Source organism: Trichogramma pretiosum, unplaced genomic scaffold (assembly GCF_000599845.2).
Source record: "Trichogramma pretiosum strain Unisexual culture from Peru unplaced genomic scaffold, Tpre_2.0 scaffold18, whole genome shotgun sequence".
NCBI classification, from domain to species: Eukaryota; Metazoa; Arthropoda; class Insecta; order Hymenoptera; family Trichogrammatidae; genus Trichogramma; species Trichogramma pretiosum.
Window position 1 is genome coordinate 976,831 of NW_019641681.1, and position 18,909 is coordinate 995,739.

At 40.1% G+C, this 18,909-nt stretch overlaps 3 protein-coding genes across 7 annotated transcripts; 2 read left to right on the forward strand and 1 right to left on the reverse strand.

The window, feature by feature from the left end:
* Positions 1-1,703: 1,703 nt before the first annotated feature.
* On the reverse strand, positions 1,704-3,230 carry LOC106658193. The gene has a single exon (XM_014380040.2). It carries the CDS (start codon positions 3,228-3,230, stop codon positions 1,704-1,706), a length of 1,527 nt encoding a protein of 508 aa, XP_014235526.2.
* Positions 3,231-9,985: 6,755 nt separating this feature from the next.
* LOC106652336 (EH domain-containing protein 1) lies at positions 9,986-17,658 on the forward strand. 5 transcript variants are annotated; one of them, XM_014371246.2, is made up of 7 exons: positions 9,986-10,600; positions 14,634-15,146; positions 15,227-15,540; positions 15,621-15,729; positions 15,798-16,128; positions 16,192-16,362; positions 16,445-17,658. In XM_014371246.2, the coding sequence occupies exons 2-7, from the start codon at positions 14,661-14,663 to the stop codon at positions 16,648-16,650; spliced, it is 1,617 nt and encodes a 538-aa protein (XP_014226732.1). In that variant the 5' UTR covers positions 9,986-10,600; positions 14,634-14,660; the 3' UTR covers positions 16,651-17,658. The 5 variants fall into 5 exon arrangements, with proteins under 5 accessions (XP_014226732.1, XP_014226730.1, XP_014226738.1 ...); XM_014371244.2 differs by lacking the exon at positions 9,986-10,600 and adding an exon at positions 12,809-13,680; XM_014371252.2 differs by lacking the exon at positions 9,986-10,600 and adding an exon at positions 12,811-13,680 and having other exon boundaries at positions 15,798-16,116.
* Positions 17,659-17,725: 67 nt separating this feature from the next.
* Positions 17,726-18,903, forward strand: LOC106652338 (transmembrane protein 216-like). Its single transcript, XM_014371254.2, has one exon. It carries the CDS (start codon positions 18,478-18,480, stop codon positions 18,901-18,903), a length of 426 nt encoding a protein of 141 aa, XP_014226740.1. The 5' UTR covers positions 17,726-18,477.
* Positions 18,904-18,909: the final 6 nt, after the last annotated feature.

Consider the following 18,909-nt stretch of genomic DNA (forward strand, 5'->3'; position numbering starts at 1 on the left):
AGTTAATAATTTTGAGTCTTTCTAAACTACTCTTAGATGAGTTATGATTTGATCTGATTCGATTAATTGATACAATTGCTTTTCTATAAATAAGGTGACTAAATTTAGTGAACCAAGGATTGGGTTCTTGTTTATAATAGTTGTCAAAGTAGTAAGATCCCTTGACTTGTGCCTCTTTGACAATAGACTCATTTTCTTTTTGTATGCATTTACTTTTGAGGTCAGAAAAAATATCTGAGAAAGGTATTTCTACCTGGTTTAGTGGTCCTGACTGAGCCGCAAGCTTTGCAGCAGAGTCAGCTTTTTCATTCCCTTTGATACCCACATGAGAGGGTACCCAGATGAATTCTATTTTTTTATTTAACAAAATTGATTTGAAGATTTTATCTTTTATGTTCATGATTAACAAAGATTTGGTATTGTAGCTTGACGAGACTGAAAGTGATTTCAGAATTGATTCTGAGTCAGTAAATATTCTAAAATTTTTTTCATCACAATTATTAATTTTATCTAGAACAAATAGAATAGCTAACGACTCTGCTGTGAAGATCGTAGCAAGATCATGGATTCTATAGGCTAATTGGAAATTTTCATTTATTGACCATGCTGCGAAGCCGGTGCAACAGTAATTATTGTTTTCATTCTTTTTATTTAAAGTTAACTTAGAGCCATCAGTATAGATATCCACGTATTCCGTGTTGCTATTGTTATTAAATTTTTGTGTGAAAGTGGAATTGGGATCTTTTGACTCTCTGATTTCCTTGCCAGACGCCAGGTCAACTAGTGGATTGACGAATGCCGAGTAGAAGGGACTGCAATATTGAAAATGTCTGTCAAACTGAGAGATGGAGAGATTATAAAACCAGACCTCGTCGTAGCACTCTGCCAGCAATGATTTTTTATGATTGTTTGTGTATATAGATGTTTCGCTAATTTCTTTTAAAGATTCTAGTTGCTCTATTATCTGATTGTTAAATATAGATAGTTGTTTTAGTATGTAATTGTATCCGAGGATTCGAAATCTGTTTAAAAGATGTGGTATCTTGGATTCAGCCCTTATTACATTGAGAGGGGTGCTATTGCGATAGCCCATTACTATGCGTAAGCATGCGTCTTGGACCTTCTGTAATTTATTTAAATTAGTCTGTGAGCACGGGTGAATGAGATGACCGCAGTATTCAAGACGAGAACGAACCAAGGACTTATAAAGCATTAATAGGAGTTGGGGGTGAGCACCCCACCAGGTAGCACGAAGACAGCTGAGAACACACATNTATAATGTTTGTAGGCTCTGGGTAAGTATCTATAGTGATGGCAGCTATTTCTATTTGTTCTAGGTCGTTCAATCCTAATTCAAGAGTGTCGTACATAATGTTGGATTTGATTAAAAACAAAATACCTCCTTTACTATTACAAGCTCTGTCAAATCTGACAGCGTTAAAACCTTGTAAAGTGTAGTGATTATGTTCATTTAAAAATGATTCAAAAATAATTATTACATCATAATTTATAAATAATTTAATAGCTTCAGTCTTACTTTTAATTCCTCTGGCATTCCATTGAAGAATTTTAAGGCCAGAGTTAACCATATTACAATGACTAAATAAATAAATAAATTGATTCTTTGGTTTTTGCTTTCTTTTTATAGACTCAAATAAGTGATTCAAGTACATTAATTATTAAAAGTAAGACTAAAGCTGTGTTTAAGTTGGAGGGTTGCAAAAATCAAAAAGTGGGTCACGTGTAGAACCGTTGATATTGTTTAATTGTTCTTGATGAAGACGGTTGTAAAGTTTCTTGGTCGTTGAGGCCAAGTTGGTGTTGAAATTTCCATCTTGACCCTCAGGATTGTTAGTTGTCAGTGTGCTTTTTCCTGTACGATTCTTGTTGCTGTTGCTGTTTCCGTTGTTGTTGTTGTTGCTATTATTGTTGCTGGTCGTTGGATGTGACAGGATGGCCTGTTTTCCAGAAGGAGACTGATTTGAAACTTGATTATTGGAGGATCTGATTTTTGTGGTGGTTTTATTCTCCAAACTATTGATTTTATTAAAGTCAGAATAATTTGATTCTTTATTTAATGGTGGGTACTGTTCAGCTGATTTGCCTGTGAGACTTCTGGTCGGTGGTGCAGATTTGTTTGGGAACACTGCATCTTTAGCTTCAGCAAATGTTACGTTATCATAAGCCATGATGTTGTTGATTTTTTTGTGGGCTATAAAGATTGGGCAAGATGAGTCTATGCTCTTGTGGTTAGTATCACTTAAGCCTTCTTGGCTGCAGTTAGCACAACGAGGAGCAGTATGTGCACAAGCACCTTCATGTTTGAGATCACCGCAATTGAAACACCTAGATTTTCCTCTGCACGTTTTAGCTGTATGCCTGTATTTGAGACAGTTATAGCACTGCATGACTTTTTGTACGTACGGTTCGACTTTGACTCTTACTCCAAAAATATATACATGTTCTGGGAGCTTTTGACCTTCTATGGTACATACTATTGATTTGGTTGGAATCCATTTGGAATCATTTACATCCTGAGTAGAGTGTTGTTTGTTCTTTCTGCTCATTCTACGTACCTCCATCACTTTCATTGGTCCTGAGCAGGTTATACCATCCAATATGTCTTCATCAGAGAATTCCAAATCAATACCTTTTATGACTCCTTTTCTGGTTCTTCTGAACCCAGGAACATAAGTTTCAAGGTCGTGTTTTTTAAAAGAGGTGTCATTAGCAAGAGTGTTAGCTTGAGTCCTAGAGGTGACAATGATCTCTACTTTGGATCTGCTTCTTCTACATATATTTTTAATGCTGTCATATTTTCTATAGACTAGACTGCCTATTTTGAATTGACTCACTTCCTTATTTGATACTGTACTCCTTACCCACACACTGTAAGGTCCAGGTATATTTTCTCTATAGTATACAATAGGCACTAAAGGGGTATTATTATTGCTATTGGAGTTGGTCATTTCATTTTTTCCTGTGTTGTAAGGCGTTTCTTCTGTAGAGTGTTGTTGTTGAATCTGTTGCTGCTGCTGTTGTCCTGCGTTGAATTTTTTCAATTGACTTTCAGAGTCATAGTTATCTGGGGCTCTTCTTTTGTTAAAATCTTTGTCATTGTTGCCTTTCCTATGTGTAGTATCAGAGGGTTCAAATTCCATTAAATCACCGGGTCCATTACTCCGATTACTTATCAAATCTCCGCCACTGCCAGACGCAGCCATAGCCATGGCCCGTCGCAGATTCCAACCTCAATGAGGTTATGTTCTGTATATAGTATAAATGTAACTCGCTTTGCACTAAAATATCGAGTCTAAATAATTTTTCCAGTAATATAAACAATCAGTCGTTCGTTGGAGCGAATTTTAATGTTGTTGACTCGGTCTCATTAAAGAAAAGATAGTCTTAATCACTTTATTCGAGAACTCGGTCCGTCTTTCTCGTCCTGCTTACAGCTTATACACGGTTACACCATTCAGCAATCGTCTGATTATGGTACTCCAGAGCCACCTGCAGGGGCGAATTATATGTGCTCACGTTGGTTTCTGGGGGGAGGCAATTCGGATCCTGTCCATGTTTGAGGAATTGTTTAACGATGTCTTTACGGTCAGCCTGGCAGGCCGCATGGAAATGAGTGAAGCCGCACTCATCGATGTAATTCACATCGAATCTGTTGTACATTTCAAAAAGATCCCATAGCCAGTATTTCCAGTTAGTGACCCTATGCTTAGCGGCATGATGCACTGGTGTCGAGCGACGTAAAACCGGCTTGCCGTCTTTGTCAATGTCGGGCTTGTCCTTGTAGCCACTTCTGCTTACAAAATTAAAGAATTCTAATCCATGTAGATTATCCGGGCCATGGCACCTGATATCTATGGAATCTGAAAGGAGCCAATCAAGTTCTTGGGGACGAAAAATACTTCCAAAATCTGGGTATTTGTCCTTCCAATCACTAACTAAGGGACAAACTAGACGGAGAAATTCTCGTCGTTCCTCTTTGCTTTCCAAATTGAACTTTTTTCATAAACTCTTGAATATAAGCAGGTTAACTTGGCCATATTCCGTCTCTAGTTGTCCATAATCCATGTCTAATTTGGAATGGAAACTCTTTTAATTAACACCGTCACGTATAATATAAAAATATGTCACTTTTTTCGCGAGAATCGCTTGCAGCAGTTGATACGATCTTCCTTTGTTGTTTTCGTTACGGCGTTGCAACATGTATTGATATAAATACTGATTTACACAGAACAGCTACTATGCCCTTTGAGTAATATGATAGACAGCGCTCGAGTGGCAGATTCTGAACCTCGCAACCTCCACCTGGCAGACTCCTGGCACCAAAACGTCACTACGACGGCGCTGTTCCGGCTAATGCTATGAATTACTATACTCTTCTCCAGATAGAATCGGCAGCATTGCAGCAGAGCACTGCCGTCCTATGCCATCGGCTGTATCCACTAACGTAATAAATTTTTTCGATTGTATCGATCAATTAATAGATATTAAAATAAACATTTCTCAAGTTGGCGGTACAGCCGATGGCATAGGACGGCAGTGTTCAGCTGCAATGCTGCCGACTGTATCTGAATTTTGGAATGCCGAGTTAGTTGTGAGCCTTACATTTTGTCTTTGGTTTGACCGAGGTAACCGAGCAATCCGCCCCGCACGAATACGCACAGCGCGAGCGAGATCGTGAGATTAATGTTTTTTAAACATTTTACATAAATATGAAATAAAATCAAAATCCAGAAGAATTTATGAATTCAATTTTTATTAAACTTGTTTGTTTTCATAATTTGAAAAATCTCTACAGCATACCCAAATACAGACAGTTTCTCTTACAGATGCAAAAGCGCAAACTTTACTGAGTCCTTCGGGAAGGATTGCCTATAATCATCCCAGTTTGTGAACTCGAGATCGTAAATATCTGTGAATAGTTTTGCCATCTATTCATGTAGTGACCGGATCAGTTCGTAAAGTGACAGACTTGGAATCATCAGTATTTTCTTTGCCTTGATCAAGAAGTTTTCGTTGCTGTGCCAAAAATTGTCATGCCCCGTGTTATCGATCAATTTATGCTTCGAGAAAAATTTCATGATCGTCATGGTCTCGCTGAAAGTCAGCTCATATCCTCTTATCTCAAGACGTTCGACGATAGCTAGAGCCCCAGACGCTAGTTTCAATTTAAAATTAAGAGAATCATGTGTTGGTTCAAATCTCTTGCCGAAGTAACTCTCGTTGGGAAAACTAAAGTTTGATAGATCAGCGCCATGATCTAAGAGTACTTCGACTACATGTGGCAAAAGATTCGACACAGCTAATTGCAGCGGTGTACGGCCCGACTTGTCTCGAGCATCAACATGCACCGAACCATGTTTTGCGTCGATGGTCTTGAAGAATAATTTTGCCAAGTCATCGTCGTCGTCGTTTCTATTGCAAATAACGTGAAGAGGTGTTAATCCTTCCTTGTTAGCCATATTCGGCTCCGCGCCATTTTTAAGCAGCAATTCGACCACCTCCTTGTGTTCGCTCCCCAGGGCCAAGTGCAAGGGTGTATCGCCGTCGTTGTCCTGGGCATTGACATGCACTGGATTTTTTTTGTTGCTGCTTGACTTAAACAACGCTTTCAACAAATAGTCACCATCTTTTTTCATGCATATTGAGTGCAGAGGAGTCAATCCGTTCTCTTGAACCAAAGTTGGATTGGCGCCTCTTATCAGCAGCACTTCGGTCACTTTTGCATCTTGGTAGGTTAGAGCCAAGTGCAGTGGGGTACAACCAGACCTGTCTCGGGCATCGACGTGCACCATTTGGTTTTTTTCGTCGTTGATCTTAAAGAACATTTTTATCGTGTCAATAAGACGAGAATTTCGACAGATAATGTGTAGAGGGGTCAATCCCATTACATTGCCTAGATTGGGATCGGCACCGCTTTTCAGTAGCAATTCAGCAACCACCTGATTATCGTGCTCCAGAGCCACGTGCAGCGGTGGATTAATATATGTTTTTTTATTCGATTCTTGGGAGCGACAATTAGGATCCTGTCCATCCTCGAGGAATTGTTCGACGATGTCTTCGCGATCAGCTTGGCAGGCCGCATGGAAATGAGTGAAGCCCCACTCGTCGATGTAATTCAAATCGAATCTGTTGTACATTTTAAAAAGATCCCATAGCCAGTATTTCCAGTTAGTGACCCCATGCTTAGCGGCATGATGCACTGGTGTCGAGCGACGTAAAACCGGCTTGCCGTCTTTGTCAATGTCGGGCTTGTCCTTGTAGCCACTTCTGCTTACAAAATTAAAGAATTCTAATCCATGTAGATTATCCGGGCCATGGCACCTGATATCTATGGAATCTGAAAGGAGCCAATCAAGTTCTTGGGGACGAAAAATGCTTCCAAGATCTGGATATTTGTCCTTCCAATCACTAACTAAAGGACAAACTAGACGGAGAAATTCTCGTCGTTCCTCTTTGCTTTCCAAATTGAACTTTTTTCGTAAACTCTTGAATATTAGCAAGTTAACTGGGCCACAGTCCGTTTCTAGATGACCATAATCCATATCTAATTTTGAATCGTAACTCACACTAAATTAATCCAATTACTTGGATTATAAAAATATTTAACGTTTTTCGCGAGAATCACTTGGAGGCTGCAGGAGCCAATGCGATCTTCGTTTGTTGTTTTCGTTGCGACGTCGTAACATGTACTGACTATAATACACAGATGCAGATGCGCTTCGATTATGTGGTAGACAGCGCTCGAGTGGCAGATTCTGAACATCACAGCTTCCACCTAAAAATGAACATTTTGGCAGCCCGTCAGCATGCTATAGTTGTATTATTCGTTACGGTGTTGTTCAGAGCATTGGCTCGTCGTATCATCTTCGGTTTTCGTTTGACCAAGAAACTCGCATGAACACGCACAGCGCGAACGAGATAAATAAGTCTTCAATTGTAAATTTTAATGGTGCTTCGGATGTTACAGAATATATCATGTAAACGGCAAATTTTCAGTGTGCGATCATAATCACTATACTAATCGCTTGTCTGTAAGCTCGTTTTTCAAAGATACCAAATGCGCCCAAACAAACTTTTTAAATGGTGCAACGCACTCATTCGTTTGTTTCACAACGCATTACTAACCTAATAGTACTTTTCTAGATGTAAAAACCGACAATAACATTCACATCAATATTTACACGCACACGGACGCAATGTCAAAAAGAAACGCGCGTTATTATCCCGCGAAAAACGCGTGTCGGGCAAATTCGACGTCGCAAAACGACCGCGGTACAAAATACGACGACGACAAGTCGGAAGCGGACAACAGACTGCGTCAGCGCGTGTCGCGAATCTGGCGATCGCTGAGCGGCCGATTGAAGACGTCGCGCGTCCGAATCGGCGAGATACTCGGCTCGTTCGTGAGCTCGATCGACAGCGACCTCGTGACCGAGTACGAAGACGACTACGACGACGATGACGACCCTAGAAACGACTTTTGTTCGGAGCACAAGAGAACGGCCAAACGAAGATCGAAAGAGGCAGGAGGATGTAGGAGGCCGATCAGGGACGATCATCTCTTGCGTTGCGACGTCATCGCGAGAGACGATCGCGTCTGTTGCGCCAAATTTCAGAGCTACCTCGAATCTCGCGTTCGCGATTCAGCCCCGTGTTGTAAGTATGAGTCAAGCTCTAAATTCGAGCAAAGCTTTCATACGAACGAACGTAAAGCTTCGGCGCTTTTATAAACCCTATATCGAATACAATTGCGCATCACCCGTTTTATCTATAAATATACCGAGTGTAAATTATACAGGCTCGCGCGAACCGAAACAATCGCAAGCGACATCGAGACGTCGACAGCAACATAATTATCATCATCGTCACCGTCGTCATCACGATCCTCGTCAACACCATCGACAACAGATGCTCGTATCGGACGATCGAGATTGGATACCCACGGTATGTTTGGCCGACGTTTGGCACGACGAAACGAGAAGACCACTGTACTGAATCAATCGCCTCGATGCATTCCATTATACATAGATTTTTATACACTATATATATTTGAGATCGTATTTTGTAATGACGTAATCTTTGCTATTTTCTCTTTTATCTTTTACAAGCTTTTATCAATTTTTTGTTTAATTTTCGTATAGCGTTTATAATTGTACACGAGATTATTGAAATATATTGCGTTTAGCAAGCTGAAAATAATTAATTCCGAGTCTTAGAGCTTTCTCTCTCTCTCGTGAGCGAGCGCGCTATCGAGTATTCGTCACCAGTTTACGCAGGAAGTTTCACATTACGATCGCGAGTGCGCCCTAGAGAGAGAGAGAGAGAGAGAAGAGGTAAAATAACTTCGTTACGATTTTAATGGATATTATAAAGAGAGCTACACAGTGCCACGCTTTGCTCTCTCTTCCTATCTTTTGGTCTCTCTCGCTTAAACACAACACCTGCACGAAAAACATCGAAACAACGATAATGAGGGATAAGACGTATCTTTGCCTATAATGTGTACAATATATAGTATACATCTGTCGCGCGAGATCGTAATCAATCGTTGGCCTCGGCGTTGCTCGTGCCTCTCTGTATAAATTACAAGTGTATGCCCCGCTTGTATATAATACCCACGGATCGCTGTCGTCGTTCGACTACGCGAATTTATTTATTTATTTATTTTTCATTTTTTTAATATGTTTTTTCGTCGTCATTATACTCCTCGACGTGCGCGCTGATTTTCCACGTCGTTGCGCAGTGACGTAATTAACGGCTGTGTCCATTATAAAATAAACAACGACAATGTCACGGATGATGAGCGGCGCTCTCTCGGCTGCAGAAAAGCGCAGTCGCGGCAACGAAATAATTAACGAAATAATACTCTCTGCAGCTTGTGCCTTTGCAGTTGCTGCATACGTTAGTGTATGTGTGCGTGTAAGCTTTGTACACAGAGCAGCGATTTCACGCGGACAGTTGAAATCTGTTTAATTAAATAATATTTGCGCGCTGATATATTATTATCATGTTCGCAGCGTATCAAATAAGCGCGATATATGTTAAAATGAATTAGGCACTAATCGATCGTAATCGCGTTGAGCGAGAGCCGATGGAATATATAGATACCACGCGCACTCTCGTAAGTGTGTGTGTGTGTGTGTGTGTTCGTGTGCATGCGTCGACACAAAATTTTTACCGATTCCGAGTCTCAAGGACGTCAACGTCGTCGCCGCCGCCGCCGTTGCATAATTTGATTCGTTTTATTTTATAGATCCCAGAACGATCCCGGAAAACGCAAAGTAAGGAGTGACTATGTACTATATACCATGTTTCTCCGTCCGAACGGGACCGGCTCACAGCGACAATCGAGTCGTATTATATGTGTGTATATGTAACGTCCTGCATCTATATAAATGTGTGCGTGCAGATGTGCACATGGCGCTTGTTAAAGCTAAACGCTCTGTGCTCGACCGCCACTGCAAAATTGCTATTACAGCTTCTCGATCTATATATGTAATACAGTCGCGCCGACGGCGGAGATGAGCGGTCACATGTGTGCGTGTGTGTGTCAAAGATCGGCAATATTCAACGATTCTCTTTTTTTGCCGTGTGACACGCCGTCGTGATCGTTGACTCTTTTTTTTTTTTTTATCGTTTCTTCTATAGCTCGAGACTGCGAGGCAGCGCGTGTTTGTCGTCCGAATAAATCATTTACGATCGGCGCATTCTTCGCTCATCTAAACACAGAGATCGGTTTGAAAAAGCTTCCTCTACTTAGATTCGTACAATACTGTACGTGTGACGAATCCACGCTCACATGTGTACGCGACTCGCGTACATACGTCCAAGTGCGACGAGTCTGCTATACGTTCAAAGAGTTTCTCTCTCTCGTTCTCTTTCGAGGACGAGCAAGAAAAAAAAAAGAAGAAGAAACGTTTGCGCGTCGGAGTAGTAGTCCCTCGCTACAGAGCGCGTCGACTTCGTTACATAGTGTAGCATTAGACAGCGACCGCAGCAGCAGCAGCTAGTGTGCGCGTTGTTTCATCAAAACGCGCGCAGTCCCACACACTGGTCAGTCATTATATAGCGCTAGAATCGTCGCCATTCACACTACGTGCGAAACGCGATTGATTAAAAAAAGAAACAAAAAAAAGGAGAGAGAAGAGAAGAGCTGTACGAAGGCGAGGTGATAATAATCCATTACCGCGCTCATTTCATCGTTCGAGCCGCGCACGAATACACGTACGGGCGTACGTTACATAAAAAGTCTCGCGGGTGTCTCCGAAGTGTGTAATACAATTGTGTGCGTCGAGCTCACACGAGAACGTGTGCAATTCCGTGTGCGTGTGTGCAGTCGCCAGCCGACGTTTGCAAAATTGCGGGGCTTTTATTCGATACGATTCGTGCGTTAAAGTGTTTCGTGTGCGTGACGCCGAAGCAGCAGCCGTCAGCTTGGCCACTACTGTAACGCACGCAGACGACGATTGAAAAATTAGCACCCGCCGCCGCCGACGCTGACTCGCAAACGTCGACGCGACGACAGGAGAGCCTATAAATTATTGCCCCGGCATTATATTTTATATATATAACACGAAAGGTGGGTCGTCGAACTCGTAAGTTTGCAGCTTTAAACGATTTTTTTTTATCATATGGCGCTCGACGATGGTCAGCTGCCGCTTTTTTTTTTTATTTGCTTCGATCATTTTCCTCGGCGCTTTTTCGTGTAGGCTTTTTTTAATTAATTTACTCTTTCACTCTGTCTATAAAACGTGCGACGTTGACTCGTTTCGCGATCGAGTATAATTATGTAAGCAACGAATCGGACAAGTACATTTATGTATGTGGCTGCGAGCGCGATGCGTTCCCGATGCAGCAACACACACTCTTAATTAATTGAGTGGAAAAATTATACGCGCGCGAGAAAATATATCTATCACCTCGAAAATTGCCTTATTGGCGCGTACAAACGCGTCTGTATTAATGCTGCATAAATACACACACACACACTCGAAATAGTTGAATCGCGAACGTGTAAATCGATTTCACTTGCGACGGCGCCATTGCCGCGAATCGTGCTGTTTCTTTATCGCTCAATAATTGTCGAGGTATTCGACGCCCGATATGATATTTGCGCGATCGCCGCTGTTTATAACAGTTGAAAATTTTCAAGTACTTGGCCGATTACATACCGTGCGGCTGGTATGTATACCGATTGTTACACGTATATATTAAGCACGCGCCTTTTCCGCGAGCTCGAGCGAGGCTCTCAAGGCTCGAGAGAGAGAGAGAGAGAAGCTCGATGAGTGAATATGTGTTAAGCGTAAACACACGTATTGAAAACCACCACGTGTGTATGACGCGACGCTGCTCTCTAGCTGCTGCATTATATGCTCGTGCTGGTAATGCGTGCACACGAGAAGCGGCGCGCGATGACTCGTTACAATGTCATAATTCATGCACGTGTGAGCGAATCGGCTATATAATGCGAAACGATTCGCGAGCGGCAGCTTAATATTTGTTTAACCGATGCCACGATGATGATGATGATGATGATGATAATGAGTCGCGGCGACGAACCTGTAAAGCTCCTATCCCAATAATACGAGATAACCCAGTTATGCAGTCGCCAACGTTCTTGTGGGTATATGTGTAGGCGCTAAAGAGAGAGAGAGAGACAAATAAGGCTGTAATCTCAATTGTATTCGATATTTATTATTTTTTATTGCGAGTAAAAGCGCGGAGAGACCAGTTCCAGCCACGTCTTATAAAGCTATATATAATATCGCGCTATATAACTCCGCGGCAAGGACGAATGATTTTTTTTGCACGATACACACAATATGTTTATTTATTTACTAAGCCTGCGCGCGGAGCTGTAATAGATAGCTCGTGTGCACTGCATTTATATGTATAATAAGTATTTACTTGTCAACAATGAGCCTCGTTCATGTATCGGCAATTGGATCGTTAGAGCAGCTCCTAAAACATAGACGACTTTTCATAATATCGGAAATAAGGTGGAAAAATCGCGATATCGTCAAAGTCGCAAAGTCGTCGCGGCGTCGACGCGCTTGACCTTCTGTCTCTTTCTCGACATGCTTCAGCAAGTTATACATTAAGCTCATATAGTATCTTTTTTTCTCTCTGGACTGGATGATGTATGATATAGTCGCACGATGATGGCACAGCAAGTATAAATAATAAGACATCAAAGCCGATCTATCGATATACAACATGGACAAATATTATACACATATCAATGCACTCTTGACGAGTGACGGACAGAAGCAGTTCCTCGAACGTTCGGCAAATTCGTCATCGCGCGGCGCGGCTCGATTGCATACTTCGGCCACTTATAATGTTAATGCCTGCTTGTGCTATAGATTTACTCGAGTATGATAGCCGATTCTCAAAACAGAAATCGACGAATTCAATCGATGCGGTGTAGTGTGGTGTTTTATATATAAATCACGCATCATTCCGATTGCGCATATGTACACATACACACATTCGCTGTGCGCATTCGCGTATCGAGATGTACAATATGAGACTATTTTTGGATCTATAACTTACTTAGCCGACTATGTTTAATTGGCTATTATTAGCAGCTTGTATATATACGCGAGAATATTTTTGGGTTCATTAGGCATAAAACGATTATTATGGGAGCGCGCGGGCAAAAATCATCTAAAAGTGGAAGAAGAAAAAAAACAACAACGAAGAAATTAAAACCGAACCTGCTGGCGCTACCTGAACGCTTATAAATCGTTCGTAATATAAATGCGTAATGTGTAAGTGTGTCGCACAATTCACTCGATACGTAAGTACGTGCATAATGTATGCATAGGGTTATATTATGCACGAGCAACAAATTTGCGCGTCAGTCCGTGCAACGCTCATCCAGACAATAATCTTCGCGGCTTATCGCTCGTCGGCCGTTGGCAATTGCAATTCCGGAGTCTCTTTCGCGATATATACCATAGACAATACACAGCAGTCGCTCTATTCTATCCCACTGTTTAATGTAAAGGCTTTATCTTCTTGTGCCACCACACCGTCGCTCGCGCAAACTTTCACAAAATTTTGTACGTGGCTTTTCTGTGCTATATAATATACTCGCGGGCGCCCTTTCACCCATATATATACTTCATATATACTCGCGTTATTATACGTTGCAATAAGGCGAGAGGAGTGTATTACAATTCCGCGCGCAGTATAGTGAACATTCAGACGTCCGCGTTCGCACGCGATCGTACGAAATATCGCTTTATTATCAATATTATTTTCGTATATGTCATCAGGTTAGGGCTGCGTACGAGTCACACGGGTGAGTGCCGTATATACGTATAATTACGAATTCGAGTGTTTCGATGAAAAAAATCAAGTTCGTGTAAGCAATATCGCGGCCTTATCCTCACCTCTCTCTGTACACATAGGCTACGCATTATCTCGAGGCTCGCTCGCAAAATCGAGCGTCGTCGCGCATCAGTGCTGTGCAGTACCACGGCGATATATAGGCAGGCACTGGTATACAGCAGACTCCGTGCGCCGCGCTCCCGACGACAGTCTCTTCTGGCGCAGTGATCTGGCACATATTATACACACATTTTATAGGCTCGAGAGCTCTGCGCTAGTCTCTCGCAGCACATGGGTGCTAGTATTATTGTTTTCTAAAAGGTATGCGATAGCTCGATCATACATTGTATATAAATACAAGCTCTATGGACGTGTGTGAGTGCGTGTCTGTGTGACTGTGACTGCGTTTGTTGTGCCGATGCTTCTGCTTTGATACAAGCACACGCATATTTTTAGATAAAAAAGTATATAGCGTTGGCGAATTCGAGGAAAGTTAAAGCCCATCGATTGGCAGCCACTTTGCAGCGCTACACACGCGTACCGCAGGCTATCTCGATATCCAATATAAGACACCCACTTTTATTTACACATTTGCATTGTAGGTATACGCCGTTGCACTACGTACATACATAGGATATAGGATACAACTTTTACGACGTCTCTCTGTTTTACACACATTTACGCACGCCAGCTGTGTGCCGAGTTTGCAGTGTTATATTGCCTTTTCTGCGTGTGTATACTGCTAGCGTGGCCGTGAATCATCATCCTTCTTTCCTCGTCAATTGTGCGTGACCGCCTTCCTTTCTCGCTCTTTCTCTCTCTCGCTCTCGAACGATTTTTCTTTTTTGCGACCTGCAAATATCTGAACTATATAATTACTCTACTTTTATTGTACGATTGTACTAGAACGCGCACGTTGCTGGCTGCTGCTGCTACTCATACAGATCTGTGCGTGTGGTATGTATTTAAGCGTTAGTTTACTGCTAGATACATAGTGCATATGCACACGGGGTCGCGATCCAATTTATATCTCTCTCTCTCTCTCTCTTTTTCTCTCCTTGTATACACATAAACTCGATTGGCTTTAATTGTCGCCTGTTTTTATCTTCTTTAACTGTCTCTCTCTCTCTCTTCGCTCTTTGAGTACACTGCAATTTCTTTAATACCCATTTGCTTGATTTATTGATGCATTCTTTGTATTGTTTTACTCGCAAGCTATACCATAAATAATGGTTTTTGATTGTTATTTTTATGCATCTTCATTTTTTTTACAGTTCTAGCTAAAGCAAGCGCAGTACAAAATGTTCAGCTGGCTAAGTAGAGAAGATAGCAGCAAACAAGAGCTGTTTGACAATGTCACCGAAGGGCTCAAAAAGATCTACAAAACTAAATTGTTGCCTCTCGAGCAGGCTTATCAATTTCATGATTTTCACTCTCCACAACTAGATGATGCTGACTTTGATGCCAAACCAATGATACTGCTCGTTGGTCAGTACTCCACGGGTAAAACAACATTCATCAAATATTTACTGGAAAGAGACTTCCCTGGTATTAGAATAGGTCCTGAGCCTACTACGGACAGGTTTATTGCTGTTATGTTTGATGAGAAAGAAGGTGTTATACCTGGTAATGCTCTGATCGTCGACCCTCAAAAACAGTTCAGGCCGCTCACCAAGTTTGGAAATGCTTTTCTTAATCGATTCCAATGCTCCAGTGTAAATTCCCCTGTACTCAAGGGTATCTCAATTGTTGATACTCCTGGAATTTTGTCTGGAGAAAAACAAAGGGTGAGCATTCTTAATTTAATTATTTCAAACCACTTAGTGTATTGACTTTTATCTCATTGCAAACATTAAATTATTTTCAGGTTGACAGAGGATATGATTTTACAGGAGTTTTAGAATGGTTTGCAGAACGTGTAGATAGAATTATTCTTTTGTTTGATGCTCACAAACTTGATATTTCTGACGAGTTCCGACGCTCTATCGAAGCTCTCCGAGGACACGATGATAAAATTCGAATTGTTCTTAACAAAGCTGACATGGTTGACCATCAGCAACTCATGCGTGTTTATGGCGCACTTATGTGGTCTCTTGGAAAAGTTTTACAAACGCCTGAAGTTGCTCGAGTATATATAGGCTCATTTTGGGATCAACCTTTGAGATATGACGTTAATAGGAGGTAATTTTTCACGAGATTAGATAAAGCCCTGCTCATTTTAATGGTCATGCTTAAATCTATATTTGTATTATTTTTAATAGATTATTTGAAGATGAAGAACAAGATCTATTCAAAGATTTACGTTCATTACCCCGAAATGCTGCTCTTAGAAAACTTAACGATTTAATTAAACGAGCACGTTTAGCTAAGGTAAAAATTTCATTTTTTCTATGTAAAAAAAAATTACGATTGATATTAATTACAAAAATCAATTTTAGGTGCATGCATACATAATAAGCGCACTACGCAAGGAAATGCCCAGTATGTTCAATAAAGATAGTAAGAAAAAGGAGCTGATTAAAAACTTAGGTCAAGTTTACGATAAAATTCAACGCGAACAACAGATTTCTCCAGGAGATTTTCCAGATCTTAAAAAAATGCAGGAAAATCTAGCGCATCAAGATTTCACTAAATTTAGCATACTTAAACCTAGATTACTTGAAATTGTGGATAAGATGCTGGCAGATGACATTTCAAAACTAATGGCTATGATACCCCATGAAGATACGGTTACCACAACAGAACCACACATTAAAGGTACAATAGCAGGTAGTAGATGCACTATTTAAATGAAAAAACTTTGGTTATTAACTTTTTTTATTATTCTCTTAGGTGGAGCTTTTGAAGGTGTTGAAGATCAAGAAAGTCCATTTGGTTACAAGAAAGGTGAAGGCATCGACGCTGGTTCTAATGAACCAGAATGGATAGTAATGAAAGAAAAATACAAATACGATTCGCTTTTTGAAACGCTTGGTCCATCTGATGGAAAAATCACAGGAGCAGGTAAATATCGAGCGTTATTTTTTTACTGATAAATACAATGATCACTATCTAATGCTTGAAAACCAACACTTTTCTTTTATAGCTGCAAAATCCGAGATGATCAAATCAAAGCTGCCGAACACTGTATTGGGAAAAATATGGAAATTATCCGACGTAGATCGCGACGGCTACTTGGACGCTGATGAATTTGCACTCGCGATGCACTTGATCAAAGTTAAATTAGACGGACACGAACTGCCAGTGGATTTACCGGATCATTTAGTACCTCCGTCAAAACGTGATTTGTGAATGAAATTTTTCGAAGACTTTACAACAAATTGATGATTCTTTTGAACTCATATCAATCAGTGACAAGTACTGAATTCTCTTGTTTGATAAAAAAAATAATAAACGAAAAAATGAATCACGGTAAAACTAAATCAGTGATAAGTACTGAATTCTTTTGTTTGAAAAAAAAATAAACGGAAAAATGAATCACGGTAAAACTAAAGTTTATCGCGTGCAAATTATTTACAAGGACAATGGCAAGTTACTATTTTATGTAAATCTATTTTTACAGAGATCAATTGTCCTTAATTATTTTTTAATTCTATTCATGTGATTGTGTACGTGACTGATTGTGCGTGCAATTGTCACAACTGTTGCGCGTAAAATAGATTCGTATATTATACTAACGAGATAATTTTTGAACAGAAAAAATTTATATTATATTAGCAGAATTAAATGATATAAGATGGGTGTATTTTATAGAAAATATTCAACTCTTAAAATTCTTTACTATCTATTTCTATGGCTTATTATATACGCATTTTTCTACATTGTAACGAAACAATGTTCTTGGTCCAAAAATCGTTGTATCAAAAGTATTGTCACAACAAGAAAATTACACACAAAGTATTAAGAACCTCGAGCAAATGAAATATTTTTACACTACTAGACTCTTTCAGTCGACCATAACTTTTTACAATTATACATTCACTGTGACGGCATGAATTTTAAGCGCCAGAGTTGAAAAACGTTCGCGGCTTTTACGAGGCGTTTACTACAAACAAATCAGTCAAATAGACAAATCTAAAAAAAAATTCGGCAACGAATACAGAGAGTAAGAAGGATATGTTTACATATCGATATACGTTATAATTCTTTGAAAAATTTGAAAAAAAAAAAAAATTTATTTCACATGATTGTAAATTTGATTTACTTTTGTGAATGCACAAATATTCTTGCATGCGCTCGAAAAAGAGATAAGTGTAATTTTATGAATTATTAAAAAATTTATTTCTATGAAAAACTGAATCATCATGACTTTACTTATTTCACACTATTTGAAAACTTATCAGCATTAATTAGATATAATTTTGTCAATACTAACTAATGCTTATTCAAAAACGAATAAAACGTAACTGATATTTATGTTTTAATCAGGAATTTTCGTTTTATGAAAAAAAGCATTAATTTTAAATACATGTCACTGAAACTCATACGTTTTAATTATTCTACGCGCGTAAGCCCATGTCATAACAACGACCCGATTTGGCCCAGTCATAATTCAATCTTTTTCTACTGTCATGGAAGCATGAGAGATTTAAAAATAGAAAAAATTTTTCCTTAGCGTGATTAATATCCGGCTGTAACAATTATGAATTTGTACTTTTGCAAGTCGTTAGACCACTCGAGAGCGAAGAAAAGCAAGTACCGTCAGGGGGCGTAGAAGATTTGTTTCTGTTTTTAGAACAGCTCGTCGCCCTGGGGAACGGGCTTCCTCTCCTATACGACGTGTTGCCCACTTGCCACAGTTTGCATTAGAACTACATACGCGCGTCGTACAGCGACTCGGCCCCACCGTATAATACGTTATCAATTTTTCATTAGGTTAAGGAAGACGTTGCAATCGCACACAAATGTGAATCGATTTTCGGAAAAGTTCAACGTCCAATTCTCAATGATGATCGTGGCCATCGAATCGTTATCGACGACGCTGTGAGGTAGATACTCTAAAAATACAATCGGCCGATCATGAGCTGAAAGAGTGACAGGTGAAAACTAGCGCTGCGCGAACACGCGGGAAATCGACTGCGAGAATTCAAACAAAGAAATAGAAGAAGATCCGACAAGATGCCTTCGGCGTCGCAATTGTCATTGATCTATCAGGTTCTACTCTACTTGAATGGGTTCTACTTCAGTATGTTCGCGATATGCGAATTTTGTATAAAAATCGTCAAGACTTACAGTTTTCAAGCGAGTTTTACAAACGTGACGACGGAGTTTGCCGTGCTATTTTTATTTGTGTCAACGGAAGTGATACGAAATTTACTTGGCAAAAGAGGAAATTTACTTGATCATGGATTACCTTTTCTATTTGGACTATTTCTCATTGTACCCAGTATCTTGTCTACTTTGTACTTCTTGTTTTGGCAAGACCGTACTCTAAGATTGGAACAGATTTTGTGCATTATTCAATTAATATTTTTCACAGTTGAAGCATCAGTTGGCATGTTATTCCTTTGTGTCGTTTGGAAGAGACCACCACCAGAAGGCTGAATTTGA